The 19,687-nt window shown below is 46.5% G+C and overlaps 1 protein-coding gene across 1 annotated transcript in view; it reads left to right on the top strand.

Moving 5' to 3' along the window:
• Positions 1–4,347: 4,347 nt before the first annotated feature.
• Positions 4,348–19,687, top strand: part of lmnb2 (lamin B2) — a 36,675-nt gene continuing 21,335 nt past the window's right edge. The window contains exons 1-5 of the mRNA XM_086004799.1: positions 4,348–4,941; positions 16,674–16,830; positions 17,666–17,791; positions 18,334–18,504; positions 18,681–18,806. Coding sequence (XP_085860925.1) covers positions 4,592–4,941; positions 16,674–16,830; positions 17,666–17,791; positions 18,334–18,504; positions 18,681–18,806 — 930 coding nt within the window. The 5' untranslated portion in view covers positions 4,348–4,591. The remainder of the gene's footprint in view (positions 4,942–16,673; positions 16,831–17,665; positions 17,792–18,333; positions 18,505–18,680; positions 18,807–19,687) is intronic.

Here is a 19,687-nt window from a genome sequence, read left to right as displayed (position 1 = left end):
ATGCGCGCAGAGTCCCGAAAAGATACTCGTGATCCACCCTGTCGAACGCCTTCTCCTGATCTAGGGAAAGGAAGGCGACCGACAGACCAGCCCTCTGGGAATGGTGGAGCAGGTCCCGGACCAGATGGATGTTATCATGAATAGACCGGCCCGGGACCGTGTAGGACTGGTCGGGGTGGATCATGTGGGCCAGCACGGCGCCAAGGCGAGCAGACATGGCCCTGGCAAAAATTTTATAATCCATGCTGAGGAGGGAGACCGGGCGCCAGTTCTTAAGAAGCCGGAGATCGCCCTTCTTAGGCAGCAGGACAATCACTGCCCTGCGCCACGAGAGGGGCATCTCCCCGGTCGCCAAACTTTCCCCCAGGACCCGCGCGTAGTCGCCCCCCAGGACGTCCCAGAACGCCCTGTGGAACTCCACGGTCAGCCCGTCCAGCCCCGGGGACTTCCCCCTAGAGAGCTGGCGGAGGGCGCCGGTCAGCTCCTCCAGACACAGAGGAGCATCCAATTTTTCGGCGCACTCCAGGCCGACCTTCGGCAGGTCCTCCCACAAAACTCTGCGCGCGTCCTCGCTGGACGGATCCGGAGAGAACAGAGCCCCGTAATAGGCGCGGGTCTCCGCGCGGATTCCCTCCGGATCCGAGACCGGAGATCCGTCGTCGGCCAGCAGCCCCAAGAGCTGCTTACGGACCCCCCGTCTTTTTTCCAGCGAGTAGAAGAAGGGGGAGCCGCGGTCCAGGTCCCGCAGGAACTGAATCCGCGACCTCACGAACGCGCCTCGGGACCCGACGAGCTGCAGGTCCTTCAGCGCGCCCTTCTTCTCTTCGTACACCAACCGCAGGGCCGGGTCCTCGACGACTTGACCGAGACGGGACTCCAGGTCGAGCACCTCCTTCTCCAACCGCCCGACCCTGGCTTCCCGCCTCTTGGTCGACCCCCTCGCATACTCCTGACAGAAGAGACGGACGTGAGCCTTGCCCACGTCCCACCATAGCCTCAAGGAGGGGAAGCCCCCCTGCTTCCTTCTCCAGCCGGCCCAGAACCGACGAAACGAATCCTGGAACCGCGCGTCCTCCAGCAGCAGGTTGTTAAAATGCCAGTACGCGGAACCCCCACCCGCGCGCAGCGGAACGAGCTCCGCCCACACCAGGTGGTGGTCCGCGCACGGCACCGGCCGCATGGAAGCCGCCGGAACGCAGGAAACGTATGCCCTGGAAATGTAAAGGCGGTCGATTCTGGACGCACCTCTCCCAGGCCTCACACAAGTGAAAGCGCTGGAGTCAGGATGGAGATTTCGCCAGACGTCCACCAAGTCGAGGGACCCGACCAGGTCCCTCAACTTCTCCATCGCCGCCGGGCATCGCAGGTGGCCGGTGCGGTCCCTTGCCTCGAGGGTGCAATTAAAATCCCCCCCGAGGACGACGCACTCGCCCGCGTCGATGGAGCCCAAAAGAGTGGACACTTCTTCAAAGAAGCGCGCTTGCTGCGCACCGGCCCCAGGGGCGTACACGTTCACTAAATGGAGCGGCACGCCCCCCAGGCGAACAGTGACCTGGAGCAAACGGCCCGGCACGAGCTCCTTGACCCCCAAGATCTCCGGCTGAAAATGCGGGGCCAGCAAAATAGCCACCCCACTGGAAACATTGGAGAGGTGACTCATGCTGACCCCTCCTTGCCACTCCAGGAGCCACGTGGCCTCGTCTCCCGGAACGGTGTGGGTTTCTTGCAGGAAGCACACCGCATACTTCCCGTCCCGAAGGACCGAAAAGTTATTAAATCTGCGGCTAGCTTCCCTGCTGCCGTTGATGTTGAGGCTGGCTATGGTTATCTTCATTTCAGAAGCATAATCCAACCCCTACTTAACTCTAACGGGGGAAGGGAGGGCGGCCGCTAGTCGACCGCCACTCCCTTTGCAGCCCAGTGAGGAAGGACCGGAACTGACGCAGCTCGAGCGGGTCCACGCCCGCGTCCGCGACCATGGTCTTGAAGGCGACGCGGGCCGACCCGACGAGCAGCGCCAGCCCCGACCATCTATCGAGGGCCAGCCGGGTCCTTTGACGACCCTGGCACGTGGCCACAAAGTCCCGGAGATCCTCAATGGGAATGAGGGGGGTCCCGGCGAGGGGCGCGAGGTCCTCCATCTCCTCATCAGCGATGGAGTCGCATTCCTCCTCCGCCCCCACCACCGAGTCCCCCTCCTCCTCCGGGGGGTCGCCACCGGCGGCCGACCCGTCCGCCACGCGGAGCGCAGCGAGCGGCTCGGCCGCGACGGCCGGCCCCGCCTCCGCCCGGATCCCACCCCCAGGATCGGTAGCGGAGGATTCCTCCCTGGGCTCCTCCGGGGGCGCCGGGCCAGAAGATGGCGGCGGTTCGGAGTCCCCCTCCGCCCCAGACGCCAGAACGACCGGAGAAATCGGAGAGAAAACAAATCCGAATTCCTCCAGGACGTCCGGCGCTGGAGACACAGTCAGAGGGCCTTCCCCTTCTCCGCCACCGGCCTCCGACCCAGCAGATGGGGTGTTTTTAACTAAAACCTCGACCAGGTCGAGCAGCCCCTGGGAAAAGTCCGGGTCGCTTTGGGCGAGCTCACTTTCCTCGAACTCGCCCGACCCAGACCCCAGGCCGCCCGACCCGGCGAGGGGTAACGGTACAGATAAAATGTCTATATCCGCCGCGGGTTGTTCCGCGACCCCCCCCACGGGCAGGGTCTCATCCCCATCCCCGGGAGGCACGTGCTGGACAGACGCATCTGCCTCAGCCTCCCGAGGGACAGGCGACCCCTGCCAATCGCAGGTGATGGTGACAGTGGGGGGGGGGGGGGGCGCAGTGCCCGCGGCGGGCGACGACTCCCCCTGCTCGGAGGGACCTTCCTCCTCCCGGTCCTCCTCCTCTTCCAGGGGGTCGCGCCTTCTTTTTAGCACGGAGGGAGCGAGGGAGACCTCCATGTCTGCAGAGGCCTCCTCCTCTGCTCCCTCCGGCGTAGCAGGTTTTTCGGGTTCCTCGGGCCCGAGCCTGGCCGCAGGTATCGGCGTTTCCGCTACGGCGGTTGCGGCCACAGGCTCGGGCACGAGGCCCCTCCCGCCCTCGTCTGCCCCGACCAACTCCGCGAGGAGCGCGGGTGTCAGGGGCTCTAAGTTTAGGGGTCGGCCCTCCGCGGGGGGACCCGCCCCGAGGTGTTTTGTCTTACGCCGCGACTTCCTTCCACCCGGACGGGCTCCCTCCCCCCCACCGGAGGCCCCGGTGGCATCGGCCTCCGACGTCGACCGCGCATCAGTGGCACCCGACGCGCGGACAGATCCGGGGGGGGAGCGGCGGCGGCGCCAGCCTTGGCCACGCCAGACGATCTGGCGGCCTTGGAGGCGGGGCAGTTTCTTCTGATGTGCCCCACCTCCTTGCAGGCGTGGCACCGCACACCGTCCAGAAGACGCGATAGGCGGTCCCCTCGTGGAGGACGACGAAAGCCCCGTCGGTGTCCCCCTCCCGCGCCAGCTGGATAAAAAGCTGGCGCCCTGCTCCTATCGTCTATGTTTCTGTCACCTGCCCTAATTTCTCCTTAATAACAGAAAATGCTGGAATTTCTCCTTATGTGGCTCAGTGTCCATTTTTTTTGTCTTATGCTCCTGTGAAGCGCCTTGCGACGTTTTACTCTGTTAAAGGTGCTATATAAATACAAGTTGTTGTTGGTGGTGTGACTGACTGTGTGGTAGTATGTGAGTCAAAAACTTTTTTTTTTTAAAAAAGGTGGCAGATTACAAATCACTAAGAATGAAACTTGAGCGAATGAACTGAAAAAAATTAATTGCAGTTGGTTGCGAATTGAGTTTACTCCGTGTACAGGAGAGGAAGAGATTTCAGCTTTTGCATCTTTTAAAAATCAAAACAGACGCTGTTTGGCAGCGGGGATTGCTTCACATTCTGTCTCGTTTTTAAAAGGGGGGGGATTGGCAGCTAATAACATTTTTATATTTCGTTTCCTTTCTATGAAATAATGGGTTAGTTTCTTGATTTGATAATTGACTAATTGCTCTAATTGACTGTGAATCCCGAGTCGCTGTCCGCAATCTGCTGCGGCTTTTCGGTCTGCGCGCCAAAATTTAAAAATCGCGCTTTCGGTTGCGGCGCGGCCGGACCGGGGGCGTGGCTACAGATGATTGACGGTTAACCGCTGACACTCGGGCCAATCCGCACTGCTGGCGGGCAACTGGCGAGGCGCTGGGCCCCGCGCAAAGCAGGCTGGGGCTTGTAGTCTGCCCGGTCTCAGCCCCATTGCAGCACAATATAAACGCCAACCGTCGAAGAAAGCTGAAGGGATTCGATGTAGCAAGGTACCAGAACGCGCCGTGATCTGAGGAGGCCGGTTATGAATGTCCTGAGAAACAGTCGGAAAGGCGGGATTAAGAGGACTACAATTCCCGGCATGCATTGCACTTCCCCCCGTCGAGGGCCACACGATAGCGGCGCCATTTTCTAGTTCATTGAATAAAAGGGGTTTGGCAGCGCGGGGACTCGCCGATCGGTACGGGTCTACTATTATTAAACAAGGTAGTTACCGGTGATTTGTAAGGAGGGTCAATAAAAAAAAATTGCTGCCATGTCAACTACTCCGGCCCAGAAGCAGAGCCGGGCCAGCGGGGCCCAAACGCCTCTGAGCCCGACTCGCATCACCCGGTTTCAGGAGAAAGAGGAGCTGAAAAACCTCAATGACCGCTTGGCCGTCTACATCGACAAGGTGCGCAACCTGGAGTGCGAGAATAGCGTCTTACAGTTCAAGATCTCCGAGAAGGAAGAGGTAACGACCCGTGAGCTGACCGGCATCAAGTCCATGTACGAGACTGAGCTGGCGGACACTCGGAGGCTGCTGGACGAGACGGCCCGCGAAAAGGCGAAGCTGCAGATCGAGCTGGGCAAGAGCAAGGCGGAGCTGGACGAGCTCAACAAAAAGTAAAGTAGTATATGCGATACCAACCTTGCCATGTACTTGCCTAATTATCTATTAATGTAAAAACTCCATCTTTCCACGTGTTTCTCTTGCACCGTTTATAAGGCTAATAAATTGTCAATCTACACACATCACATTGTAGCTGGTTTATGGGGGAGGGGTGATTGATGAGTCTTTGTACCTGTAAAAGCTCTTTAATTTTATATGACGATCCAATTGATTAGGAATTCCCTTGCTGTTTGTTTGACAGATTATCTTAGATTTTTTAGAATCAGCTGTTCCGTTTAAAACTATTACCGTTGCATTAATGGTTTACTTTTAAAATCCCCTATTCCCTATAAACAAATTCTACCCGTGTACAAGTGTCTCTTTTTTTCCCCCATCCTGACTTATACTGTATTCATCAGTTATCTATGGTTATACCAGTTACTTTCCTATAGTTTGTAAGTTTGCAAACAGTATTTGGTCTGAGTTTTATTTTAACCACTAATTGCATAAGTTGTGGATAATCTTTTGATGTCCTATCTTTTCGAGATCAAAATCGAGTTGTTATTGACCAAGAAATGGGCCTTTTGTTGAAGTGATTGACAAATGTTGCACATTGCCCTGTGCAGTGTATTTGATAACATAAGAAATAAGAGAGGGAGTAGGTTATACGGCCCCTTGCATGTTCCCCCATTCAATAAGATCCTGGCTGATCATCTACCTCAACTCCACATTCCTGCCCCATCCTCCTATCCCTTGATTCCCTTCATGTCCAAGAGAGTCTCGATCTCCGCCTTGAATATACTCAATGACTGAGCATCCACAGCCCTCTGGGGTAGATAATTCCAAAGACACGCAACCCTTTTGAGTGAATAGATTTCTCGTCTCTGTCCTAAATGACCGACCCCTTATCCTGAGACGATGACCCCGAATTCTAGACTTACCAGCCAGGGGAAACTGCCTCATTATTTACCCTGTCAAGCTCTCCAAGAATTTTATGTTTCAATGAGATCCCCCCTCATTCTTATAAACTCCAGAGATTCTAGATCTTTTTGTGTAACTTTGGTCAAGAATTTAATATTTAAGATGTTATGTTAGGTTGCATTTTAAAGAAATAAGATCATTAGAATTTGTTATTGCATGCCAGAAGTTGGAGACCTTAGTTGGGGCGGGGCGGAGGTGGGGGGTGTTTGTTTGGGAACAGGGTGTCTGGGTTAACCTTTGTTCAGCTGCAGTAAAAACCACCTAGAGTGGGAAAGTAGTAATCATTGTTTGTAAGCTTTTTTCACCAATGCTGCTCATGTTTGTTAACTAACCTCTGCACAAAATAGAAGCCATCTGAATGTGATCTTCGTCCAGTTAATTTTCTGCCACTTACAATTTGATGGCAAGGTGTACAACATCATACGGTGTACTCAATCCTACAAAATTGGAACATGCCAGTTATTTCTAGAATGCAATACTAATGCTGTAAAATATTTGCAGAATACTGTTTTTTCTTTAGGGTGTGGACGAAACAAAACAGATTTTTCATGCATATTGCAAGTAGAGGATTTGGAGTTTTTGAATCTTTCCTTTTCTCTCCTCACTAGCTAAGTGCTGGTCACTGCTTTTGTGGTGTAGTTGTCTTCAAGCCATGTTCAGTTGATTTAAAAGTTAGTGAGTGATTCTTGAGACTTTTTCACTTTATTTGAAGGTGGTAATTGGGACTACAGTGCAGGAGCACTGCATTCTTTGGTTAACCTGTACAGTGGGCGTTGGCAGTCTGAGGCAGAGGCTGATTCTGTACAGCCTGAAGATGGGGAGAGAGAAAACACACAATTTATGAAAACCACTTGAGCTGGTCTGGCTGGAGATTTTTTCCCCCCCTATGCAGATGCAATCAGTTGCTTTTTTATATCCAATTTCCTTTTTATATTTCAGAATAAAATTATTAATGTATATGGGGGGGGGGGTTTGGTGCAAAATTTCTCAGACTAATGTCTGTCGATAGATGCTGACAAATGACATTTTAATAATGAGGGAATTTTCCTGTTCAGATTTGTTCAAGTACCTCATACAATTTTAGTTCCTGCTTTAATGTGCGCTGACTTGTAGTGCAGAATTATAGTATCTAGGATTCATATTCACATACCCAACAGTGAGTTCCTGATTTGAAATGTCGAGGACAGGCAGATGGAAAAGTTTATGCACCTACTTGTGTCAATGGCAGTGACATTGATTGAACTCTGAAAGCCCACACCCACTGCTGGAGAAAGTGTGTGAAATTGACTCTTAAAGTCAATGCCCCAACCTGATGAAGGGGCTGCTTTTGAACACTTGAATCATGTGATTGCTATCAGAGGCATGTCATTCTTCCCAATTTCCTTTTAAGGGTGGATGTTCTTGCCTGTGGTTCTGCACTAAAGTTTGTTTTTTGGTCCAGCCTTCTGGGGAGGTGCTGGACTGAGGCCAGGTGCTTAAAATTATAAGAACCCTCTTGGGCTGCTCTTCTCTAATATTTGATTTCAGAGCAGCTCTGGTCCTCTTGGACAGCAAGATGCTATGAAGCCTACAAACAAAAACTTAAATGCATTATCAAAAATTCCATTAAGAACAGCTTAAAATAGGAGATGGCAGATGTAGTTTAGTGGGAATAATTATAGACTGCCAAAACCTAATGGATGTGCAAGTGTTGTAGGCAATGGGAGAGCAGCAACACTGACTTGTGGTTCATATTTGTTATTTTTATAGATGGTAACAGTTTGAGTCCATATACAGTACTTGCTTTTGGTTCTGCTTCATGATTTCTATTGGCAGCATATCTGCCCTGAAGGCAATGAAACACATTGGGAGGTAGGCTTTTGGGGTGCGGTGAGAAACCAGAGCCACGGAATGTGCAGCATTATCTTTTCAAATTATGCAGCAAAAAAGGTAAACCATAGTCAAATCTGACTCTAAATGTTCCCACTGATGGTGATCAGTACCTGCTGCTTTTTTTTTCTTCTCCCAAGACCACTCATGTCTCTGGCCAACCTGGTAGCAATTTGGGATCTTTTATATTTGCTTCTGTAGCTTGGGTGGCAGGAGAATGTGTACCAGTTCCCTGAACTTGGTTGCCAAAGGTGTGTCTTCCTTGTCCTAATAGCAAAGTCTCAGATGTATGAAAACGTGGGTCTGCTGTTGAAACAAGGCAGATGGTTTATCAATGTAAATGTGGGAGCTGCTGGACAGACGTTGCTCCTCTGTGATCTGAACTGAAAAAGCACCAAACCTAAAGTGCTTTCGTTCACTATGGATGGGGACTGTCCTTGTTTGTATGGTACAGTTACTACTGAACCAGCTCCACAACTTTAATATCCTTATGTATAGCTCCCTGCTGTGCAGAAATAAAGTTCTGAGTTAAGGTGATGCAAGCAGCTAGTTTGTGCTCCAGTTGCTGGTACAGTAGTTACATAAGTCAGTGAAGAGGCTTGAGTGATATTCTGTATCTATGGGTGTTATTGGCTGCTGGTGGAAGCCAAAATGTTCAATTTTGAACTGCCTTTTTAAAAAAGAAATTCGTTCAGGTGGTAAGCACAAGCTGCTTCATCTGGTATTCCACTTCATCCCATCAACATCCTGAGGTGGCTTGTGACATTTGGGTGCTGGGTGAATCAAGGCTTCATTGAATTGCATATTTGTTGGGTAAGAGTTTCAAGAGATATCCAGTAACGGTAGATAAATGGAGTTACGGTACAGATCAGCCATGGTCTAATTGAATAGGGGCGGGGGGGGGGAAACCAGGCTCGAAGGCTGATTGGCCGCCTCCTGTTAATAAGAGGGAATAGAGATGCCAACGTCCAGTAGCTGTGCTTTTAACGCACATATAGCCCCACTATTGAGGTTCCAGAAACAATAAATGATATAACCACTACAGTTTAAGATGCGTGCAATTTTAATTCGTTATATACATTGAATAATATGAGTCCAGGCTTGTCCATCTCCCTCTTCCCAAGGTTAAGCTTGGGCTTTGCGTGGGATCTGCCATCAGACAGCCGTAGTGAAAATTACATCGCCATTTTGAGGTTCCATTGTTGATACACGTCTGTTCTCTTTACTTTAGTGATAACCGGATTCCTATTTTTGAACAATAAATGTAAATGGTATTCCTATAGTGAGATCGGGTAATACAGTTTCCTTGAGTCCGATTCAACCAAAACCACTTGTTTTCTATTGTTTCTGGACGACTACTATATCACTTGAATTGACACGCCGTCCTTCCCCCTCCCATAGGAGCTGTGCTGGCAGTGGTCTTGATGTACATGCATTATCGACGCCCTAATCCTTTGTGTTGGAGACCTAACGCTGAATAACGAATGATCACGCCCAGTATTTCCGCGCTGTGTAGAACAAAAAATATGGAGGGAAATTGAACAAGATAATTTTATATTCAAGTTCACCTACTTGAACAGTCTGTAAACTAATTTGTGTGTCTGTGCCTGATCAAGTTGGCGAGCTAAATCACAATTTGCTAGTTTTATATCCGGATACCGCGATGTCCTTGGAAAAAATTCTGCTGCACTTATCGGACGCAGTTTAATATTTTTGAAATGTTGGCTATCGTGGGTAGAGCTGGATGAAAGAATAAAGCACGGTGTAGACAAAACAAAGAGCAACTTTGCAGTATCTTCCTACTTCTCAAAACCATTAATTTTACAATTCGAAAATAGCCTAAATTGTAGATAAAAATCCATTCCCTTTTGAACGATGAGATTGCTACAACTTTAATGTCTTCAGTCTGCTTAAATGCAGCGGCTTTGACCAGTTGTGTTCGTGGTTATGATGTCTGGGAGATCACGCTATTACAGGAAACGCAGTGAAGCTGAGCTCATTCTTGTGTTTCCAGCGTTTTTATGTGGATATTCTTCGGGAGTGAAAGGAGAGTCTTCCTTACAGAACTTTGTCGCTTTTTCAATCGTTAATGTGCAGCGTATTCGCCGTGACTTTTTAAAAAGCCTGATTACAACTGAGCCCAGTGTGTTATTCTAGCTACTTTAATTTGAATCCGAAGCACGTTTAGTTCGTTCAAATTTTTGTATGTGTTGAGGTTTTTACGGGCTTGGGGACTAGCCAATGAGGAGTTGCATTGGGTTTCCTGCCGTTAATTGCGTTCCTGGTAAGGGTGGGTCCTGTTCTAAGCGTAATGACGGGACTGGACGGTTTGAATGGGAAGGGCGGCTGCAGGCTAATTCAAATCCCATCTTGTTTAGATTGGTGTCTGATTTCATAATTCAGTTGCAAAATTTGAGAGCAATAGAGTGGTTCTTGTTTTGCCGATTGCTTTGAGTTTTCTGAAATCCAAGCAGACTGCTCCCTGAGAGGGGAAAATGAAATAAAAACGGACAATGCTGGAAATAGACGGCAGATCACCCTGCAACTGTTAAACATGCAAGTCGTCATGTTTTGTGTAGTACAGTACTATTGGAACCCAAGGGTAAACACCTGAAACATCAATCTGCCTTTTTCTCTTTACAGATGCTGACTGACCTCTGTATTTGCAACATTTTCTATTCCCTTCTCGCTTGGACTATAATTTGGTTGTTTTTTTTGTTGTTTGGACACATTTAGTGACTGTCAATAGTGGTTTTAGCAGGCAAAGGAGGTAACTGTTTAAATGCCAGCTCATATCTTGTGTGATGCCTAGCACTAGCAATCCCTGTATCTCCAAAGCCCCTACCCTCAAGTTTATACAATAGTTTGTCCTACAGCTACTCCATATCAAACAAGAACCCCACTTTCCCAGCACTTGGTTTTAAATTACAAGGATGATCTGACAATCTGTTTCTTCCATTAAAAAAAAACAGCTAATGTTGACAGCTTGTGTAAAATCTAAAGTCTAGACTTTTTGGGGAAGGTTGTTGTGAATAAACGTGATCAGACATTCTTTGCCTGGGGGAATGGAAATTGTCATACTGCAATGTTCAATAACTTATAGCTCTATTACTGGTCCATGGCTTAGTTTTCAGTCAACAGTACCACTACACCATTCATTCTCCATCCGTAACAATTGGGGGTACATGGGCACTGTAGGAAATCTTGAGACTTGAGTAAAAGGTATGCATAAGGAGAGTAATGTGAACTTTAGGCAGGAAGTCAAACAATTCCATTTGCATGTAGGAACATTTTCAAAGTTAGCATCAAACTCTTGCTACACTCCTCAGTGCTAATAATTCATTTTTAAGAAAGAAAAGGCAAAATACTGCAGATGTTAGAAATCTGAAATAAAACAGAAAATGTTGGAAACATTCATCAGGTCGGGCAGCATCTGTGGAGAAAGGAAAAAGGTTAGGTTAATGTTTCAGGTCTATCTGTGATCCTTTGTCATAACCATGCAGTTTCAGTACAGAGCAGGAATAAGCTTTCTGCTGCATGTCTAGGTAGAACCTAGATGTAACTGGTAAAATAGATAAGGGAGAACCAGTGGATGTGGTGTATTTGGACTTTCAGAAGGTTTTCGATAAGGTCCCACATAAGAGATTAGCGTGCAAAATTAAGGCACATGGGATTGGGGGCAGGTATTGACTTGGATAGAGAACTGGTTGGCGGACAGAAAGCAAAGAGTTGGAATAAACGGATCGTTTTCAGAGTGGCAGGCAGTGACTAGTGGGGTACCGCAAGGATCGGTCCTAGGACCCCAGCTGTTCACTATATATTAATGATCTGGACGAGGGAATTAGATGTAATATTTCCAAATTTGCAGACGACACAAAGCTGGGTGGGAGGGTAAGCTGTGAGGAGGATGTCGTGAAACTCCAGTACGATTTGGACAGATTGGGTGATTGGGCAGAAACATGGCAAATGCACTATAATGTGGATAAATGTGAGGTTATCCACTTTGGTGGCAAAAACAGGAAGGCAGATTATTATTTGAATGGCAATAGATTGGGAGAAGGGGAAGTGCAAAGAGACCTGGGTGTTCTTGTGCACCAGTCGCTGAAGGTAAGCATGCAGGTGCAGCAGGCGGTTAAGAAGGCAAATGGTATGTTGGCCTTCGTGGCAAGAGGGTTCAAGTACAGGAACAAGGATGTCTTGCTACAGTTGTACAGGGCCTTGGTGAGACTGCACCTTGAGTGTTTTGTGCAGTTTTGGTCGCCTTACCTGAGGAAGGATGTTCTTGCCATGGAAGGAGTGCAGCGAAGATTCACCAGGCTGATACCTGGGATGGCAGGAATGACTTATGAGGAGAGATTGTGTCGATTGGGCTTATACTCACTGGAGTTTAGAAGATTGAGAGGGGATCTCATCGAAACCTATAAAGTTTTGTCAGGCCTGGACAGACTAGATGCAGGAAGGATGTTTATGATGGCCGGGGAGTCCAGAACCAGGGGTCATAGTCGAAGGATAAGGGGTAAGCCATTTAGGACTGAAATGAGGAGGAATTTCTTCACCCAGAGAGCGGTGAACCTGTGGAATTCTCTGCCACAGAGGGCAGTGGAGGCCAGTTCATTAAATATATTCAAAAAAGAGTTGGATATATTTCTTAAGGCTAAAGGGATCAAGGGATATGGGGAGAAGGCCGGGACAGGGTACTGAATTTGGATGATCAGCCGTGATCTCATTGAATGGCGGAGCAGGCTCGAAGGGCCGAATGGTCTACTCCTGCTCCTATCTTCTATGTTTCTATGTAACCACCCTAACTCTTGTGACATTGCTTGCAGAGCTATTTGGAAACCAGTGTGGGAAGAATCCCAGCAATTGAGTCATACCCTTCAGCTTCCATTAGTGAACCAGAATGGCTGGTCAATTCAGGATGGCATGGCAATCAATAGTGCACTAGAGTATTGCAGACATGTCTGGTTTAGGTATATGATTACCAAAGAGAGTTGACTTGGTTGAAACTTCTATTGCCAATTTTTTTTTATTCATTTACGGGATGTGGGCGTTGCAGGCAAGCCCAGTGACCATCCCGAATTGCCCATGAGAAGGTAGCAAGCCACCGCATTGAAGCGCTGCAGTCGTATGGTAAAGGTACTACCACAGTACTGTTGAATGAAAACTTTCAGGATTTTGACCCAGTGATGACGATATTTCCAAGTCGGGTTGGTGTGTGATTTGGAGGGCATCAGGCTGCTGCCCTTGTCCTTCTTGGTGGCAGAGGTCGTGGGTTTGGGGCGGTGCTGTTGAAACCTTATCCAATTGCTTCAGTGCATCTTGTAGATGGTACACACTGCAGCCATGTTTGCGCCTGTGGTGGAGGGAGTGAATGTTTAAGGTGGTGGATGGGGTGCCGATCAAGCGGGCTGCTTTGTCCTGGATGGTTGGAGGTGGAGAGTATTCCATCACACTCCTGACTTGTGCCTTGTAGGTGGTGGAAAGGCTTTTGGGAGTTAGGTGAGTCATTCATTGCAGAATACCCAGCCTCTGACCTGCTCTTGTAGCCACAGTATCTATGTGGCTGGTCCAGTTAAGTTTCTGGTAAATGATGACCCCCCCCCCCCCAGGATGTTGTTGGTTGGGAATTAGACAATGTTAATGCCATTGAATGTCATGGGGAGGTGGTTTGTCATCTTTGGTTATTTGAGCTACTTTGCCTGAAAGGGACTCTGCTTACTAGCTGCCTTTTCCCCAAGCCTTGGCTACAAATCAGTAGTTGAAAACTGGCATGAGGCCTTCCTAGGTGTACTATTGGATACCTGGAGCTCTTAGAAACGACACGAAGAGCAGCACAATGTGTTTTGCCATCATGGACACATCATATCCCATGGAGCGTCAGCAGCAGCTGCTTGCTTCCCTAGCCCATTCATGGAGCCAAGCCCTTGATACATGAATGTGTTCTCGTATCTGGCCTCCCTAGCATCTGTTGCTTCAGTTTTCGTTTCCGCACCAGCTATTTGACAAGGACCTACACAGCAGCTTGTTGCATAGCTACCTTGACTCCACTTTCCAGGCTTACTTGTGACCAACTGCTTAAGTCAGGTCTTCATGAAGCTGACTTTCACCTTTTGATTACTCAGTGCTAGATTGATATAGGCCAGAGACCTCCCCCTCTGCAGCCACTTCCCTTCACAGCTTGGAAGTCCTAGGCATACAATAGAAGGACTTGCTCCAGCCCATCTTGCAACCAAGCCCTGGATTTCTAGCATGGGCTGGAGGAGAACTGTTTGGACACTTTTATTTTGTCTGCTACAAGTTTAACCTACATTGGGAAGCAATCCGCAAGAGCAAAATGCCCTTTGCCCCATCTTGACATGGTCTCGAATTACTACTTTTGAGAAAATGGCCTTTGGTATGCAAAGGAGGGAATGAAAACAATGTAATCTTTATGTTCAAGTCCTACACTTAACCAACACTAATTTCTCATCCCCAATCAACGAAGCCACATAGAATGCTGTTTTGTTTCCTGTTTTTGTTTAAAATGGATTCCTGGAAATTTGTCTCTGGATTGATAGGAGGTTAAAGTATAATTTTCCTTTATTAAATCTCAATCATAATCAATCAACTTTATTGTCATTGTTAGTGCACAAGTGCAGTACAACGAAATGTAGGCTCGTGGCTCCTGAGTGTACATTTAGATTAAGACATTTAAACATTCAACATTCATTTGGCTTGTAATACATTAACATAAACATTATAAAGTGCATTGGCAGATGTGCAGGCTTTAGAGTTTATTTGTGGAGTTCAGTAGGATGACAGCCCTGGGAAAGAAGCTGTTCCTGAATCTGGTCGTTCGGGTGCAAATGCATCTGTAGCGTCTCCCAGATGGCAGGGGGCGAACAGACTGTGGCTGGGGTGGGTAGGGTCTTTGATGATGGTCAGTGACCTCCGTAAACAGCGTTTCTGATAGATGTTCTCTATGGTCGGTAGCCGGGTGCCGGTAATGCGTTGGGCAGTTTTGACTACCCGCTGCAGGGCTTTCCGGTCATAGGAGCTACAGCTGCCATACCATACTGTGATACAGTTCGTCAGGATGCTCTCTATTATGCAGCGGTAAAAGTTAGAGGATCAGGGGTGACAGGTTACATCCCTTCAGCCTCCCTAGGAAGTATAGGTGCTGCTGGGCCTTCTTCACCAAAGAGGAGGTATTGAGGGACCAGGAGAGGTCTTCTGTGATGTGGACTCCGAGGAACTTAAAGCTGTCCGCCCTTTCCTCCACAGCCCCATGGATGTGGATGGGGGTGTGACTTCCGCCTTTAGACTTCCTGAAGTCCACAATGATTTCCTTGGTTTTCTTGATGTTAATGGCCAGGTTGTTACCGGCGCACCACTTCATGAGATGCTGGACCTCCTCCCTGTAGGCTGACTCATCGTTGTTGGAGATCTGACCTACCACTGGTATCATCCGCAAACTTGATGATGCTGTTGGCACCATGAACAGCCACACAGTTGTGGGTGAAGAGGGGGCTCAGCACACATCCTTGTGGGGCCCCCGTGTTCAGGGTTGGTGGGGGGGGGGCGGGGGGGATGTGGTTACCTAAATCTTTGCTTCATGTGATTTTCTTTGTGAATTTATTGCAGTCTGGGTACTACAAATAGATGTTATAAAGTGTGAAACCACTGCGTTAAATCGGAAAACACAATTGTCAGACATTGCTGTTATGAATCATTTGTAACCAAGGACTTGTTCAGTTTGCTTAGTACTGTAGAAGGTGGTGGTTGTTAAAGGAGTTGAGTGATCTGAGAACTCTTCTGCAGTCTGTTCTAAGCTTGGGAAATGGGGAGAATAATTCAGCTGTTGCAATAGTAGGTACAATGGTGGACCGCGGAGCTTGCTAAGGATTCTGATGGTGCAATCCAAATTCCAGTGTCCCAATTCATTTATGTAACAATGGATTTTTTAATGCATTGAGTGCATTGCTCTGTAATCTCTCTTCTAACAGCAGACATTAAAACTAGTATGGGACAAAAACAAATTTTCTTAATATTGCTAATTCCTTTTTAAATTTAATATTTTGTGGCCTATTTTTCCATAGATGGTCAGAGGACTGATCAGAAAGCAATTCTAGTCTTGGTTAGTGGCAAGTGAGCTTGTGGCTGTTACTGATACCCCATAACACACACAAAGATCCTTTCTGCAAGCTCTTGCACATTTTTACAAAATTGAATTTTACTGTAACTTCTGATACTTCAGGCATGGCATTTTAAAATCTTAATTTCTGTGAGGTGTATGTAATCAAGGAAGAGGTAATTACTTTTGTGGATGGGCCAGTATTCCAAGATCCTATTTCAGGAAATGTTACTTGTATGACCTCTGTTGGAAGAAACCAGTATAACATCGGGTTCATCCTTTACAGTTTAAAAATTCATACTTTCCCTATCTGCACCAATTTGTGAATTTGTAATCTGAACAATTGTAGTATTTGGAAATATTTTTTAATTGCCCTGTATTCTTGTCCTTTCTATAGAGGATAAAATATTAATTTAAATAGGAGTAGAAGTGACTAAGTGGCATTCTTAAATGAATGGTTATTAAGACTACACTGGTTGCTGGTTGGGAATATGTTGCATGTCCCATAGAGGGTGCTATTATGTCTGAAGAAATTAATGTTCTGGTAAACTTCAGTTATGTTGCAACTTGCTCTGCTGCATTGTAGTTATTGGGTTATAGATTTCTTAAATCCGATTTATATGAATGTGAATTTGACTAGAGTATTTGCATTTTATTTTATTTTAAGGCTTGGATGTGAGGCTATTTTATTACTTGTGATCCAAACTGTTCTTGCCCATATTGAGGCAATGAAACACTTGATTACTATTACAACATTATTAAAACTTTCTTTTGCTTTTGCAGTTACAAGAAGAAAGACAATGACCTGATATCCACTCAAGCTCGGTTGAAAGATTTAGAATTGACCTATCATAAAAATGAAGCTTCACTTAACACTGCTCTCAGTGAAATCCACCGTATGGAAGCGGAACTGGTTGACCTGCGTTCACAGCTTGCTAAGGTAAAGCACTCTAGTGTGGAAATGGGGCAGCTGAGTTATCTGGAGTGGGGAAACTGGCTGGAGAGGGATGCTGTTCTGTTCGAAAGTGCGGAGTATACCATGGAGTGGGAGATGGTATCTGAATTCTGCAAATTTTTCTGTTGCATCTTTCAGCTGTTGGTTGGATGTTTCCATTTTTTTTTTTAACATTGAACTTTAACATGCTTTGTAAGAGTGTGATGCTACCAAGAAAAGACAGGAGTGATTGTCAGCTGTTAAAGGAGAGGCATGAGAAATTCTCTTCATTTGCTAACTCATCCTGTTAATGCTTGATATTGATTTGTAATCCCTGTTGGGTATTTGGTAGAGGATGTTGTGGTGTATTGGACAGTTAGAGTTGTAAGGAGCCCAAGTATTGTTTCTCTAATTTTCCCTTTACCTGTTGCTCTATTGACAGTATTGACACATACTGGGGTGCAACAAGCCTCTAGTACCTTGCCCAAGTAGCCATTCTTCATGTGAGTCTATAATGTCAGTGAACTGTTTAATGCTGTAGAAAATTACAGTTGAACTCAAGCCAATTCTCATCTTGTCTCTGCTTTCCGGTAAGGTTTCCTAGATAGTGATTGAGAGGGTGCTCTGGCAGTAGAATTTTAAATGTTTGTAGGCTACTTGTTCCTAACTCTGTAACGCAGTTGTAGAACACTCTTCTGTCTTGACTGAAACGGCTAACTCAACACAACACAAGAATCACACCAGGGACGACTTGTGTGTAGTACTTGAGGGAGCCATGGTATTTTGAGTCTGTAACAACTGATACGACTGAACAAAAGTTAATTTTTTAAACTAATTTTAGGCTGAAAGTTCCCTGACTGCCGCCAAAAAGCAATTGGAAGAGGAGACGCTGATGCGAGTCGACCTGGAGAATCAGTGTCAAAGCTTAACTGAGGAACTGGCATTCAGGAAAAGTGTGTTTGAAGAGGTATGATTGTTTGGAACTAACCCTTTAGATGCTGACTTTCTTGCAACTTCCAAAAAATATATCCTATTGAAATACAACATTGTTAATTTTCTTCAGCAATCTTAAATTGCAGCACTGTAGACTAATTATTCCTTTCTGGAGTAGGGGGCTGCTCTCTACATCAGGAAGAATTTCAGCATGTTGGTTATTGATGAGAATTTTACCTATGAACTCTCAGGACACTGGAAATTTTAATACCCCTTGTGTTGCAAATTTGGATGCTTAAATTCTTCCTCACTTGTTCAACCTTCATTCAACTAAGAGTTGCTGTTGCTGTCATTTTGATCATTGAATACCTATCCATCTGATTGTTATCCATGGTATGTAGAAGAAATTACCACCGTTGGTCTGTGAAAGCTCACGCTGACTGCATACATATTTTATAATGCCCTCTAATACAAAAATCCCAATTGATCTCTTGTATTCTGTACGAGCCCTTCATTTCAAGCTACTGTACAAATAATACAAATCCGATCTAATGGTTGCATCCTTATTTAATCTAGGAAGTGCGTGAGACTAAGAAGAGACAAGAACGTCGTGTAGTCGAGGTAGACTCTGGGCGAAGGGTTGACTATGAATCCAAACTGGCAGCAGCCCTGCAGGACCTGCGAAAGCAGCATGAGGACCAAGTGAAACAATACAAGGATGACATGGAGCATACTTTCATTGCCAAGGTAACTGAACTTGTTCCAGTAAAGTCGGTCAATGCAGCTAACATTGTAACCTGTTAAATCATACAATTATAGCTTTCAACTTGATTTATTTTTGGTTACCCAAACAGACTTGGTAATACGTTAAGTCATTTCTAGCTTTGTTCTCAATTTACTCTGCATACTTTTAACTTTTGTAGTTGGAAAATGCTAAAGTAGCATCCGATAGAAATGACAAAGCTGTTGGCACAGCACGGGAGGAGCTGCAGGAGGCTTACCTTAGGATTGAGAGTCTCAACTACCAACTTGGAACCCTGCAGAAGCAGGTAAATAATTAACCACTAGTAGTTACATATTTTTGATTTTGGCAGGGGGTGGGGTAGAAGAGAATAGTGTTATGTTTGTTCTTTGATTGGGCAGTGCTGGACAGCCTGCATTTGTTGCTTATTCCCAAGAAGGTGGCGGGCTCTTGCCTTGAAATAATTGAATAGCTTGCTAGGCCTCTTCACAGCAAATTGGCATTCTACTGATCAACCTTTTAAAAGATATTGTACAGGCAAGGATATAGTGGGAGCAGGAGGGGAATCTGAGAGTTTGCATTTAGTTGTTGACATTATTGGCAAGACACTTGCATGCGGACAAAGGGTTTTGATGGAATGAGGAGTTTAATGGGCCAAAACTCCTGCTTGCCTTATCAAACCCAATACTTGCGACAAAGGCCAATTTGAAGTGTCACACATTCTACCCATTTTATTTAATTCCCTTTTTATACTAGTGAATAATCGCAGGTAGAACTGAGAAAACAAAACCTGGAATTCTGCAACATCTTGCTTTAATAAACAAATGGCATTGAACTGAGGCCTTGGAGGTTTCAGCATTGCAGCGAATGTGAACTAAACATTTAACATGATTAATAAAATTTGAACTTACAAAGTTTAAACCCGGTTAGTTTTCATTTTGTTAACAGAGTGCATCTTTATTTCCACAGTGCAGTGTGCACTGCTTCCCTGTGGCCAATGTCCCTGCACTGATTCACTTCCAAAACAACATCAAATCCTATTGAATTGTTTCTTTGAAGTCTAGTGACTGATGTAGTAGTCATTCTGTGCCAGTAACATCCCACAAATAGCTGCTGTTTTTAGGAGGTATTGACTGAGGCATGAATGTTGGATAGAGAGGACTTTTTTAATTTTAAAAAATGGTGTAA

This window comes from Somniosus microcephalus, chromosome 13 (genome assembly GCF_052327205.1).
Source record: "Somniosus microcephalus isolate GS21.2 chromosome 13, FLI_Smic_1.0, whole genome shotgun sequence".
Lineage (NCBI taxonomy): Eukaryota > Metazoa > Chordata > Chondrichthyes > Squaliformes > Somniosidae > Somniosus > Somniosus microcephalus.
Note: the sequence above shows the minus strand (reverse complement) of the source record. Positions and strands in the feature narration are given on the sequence as shown.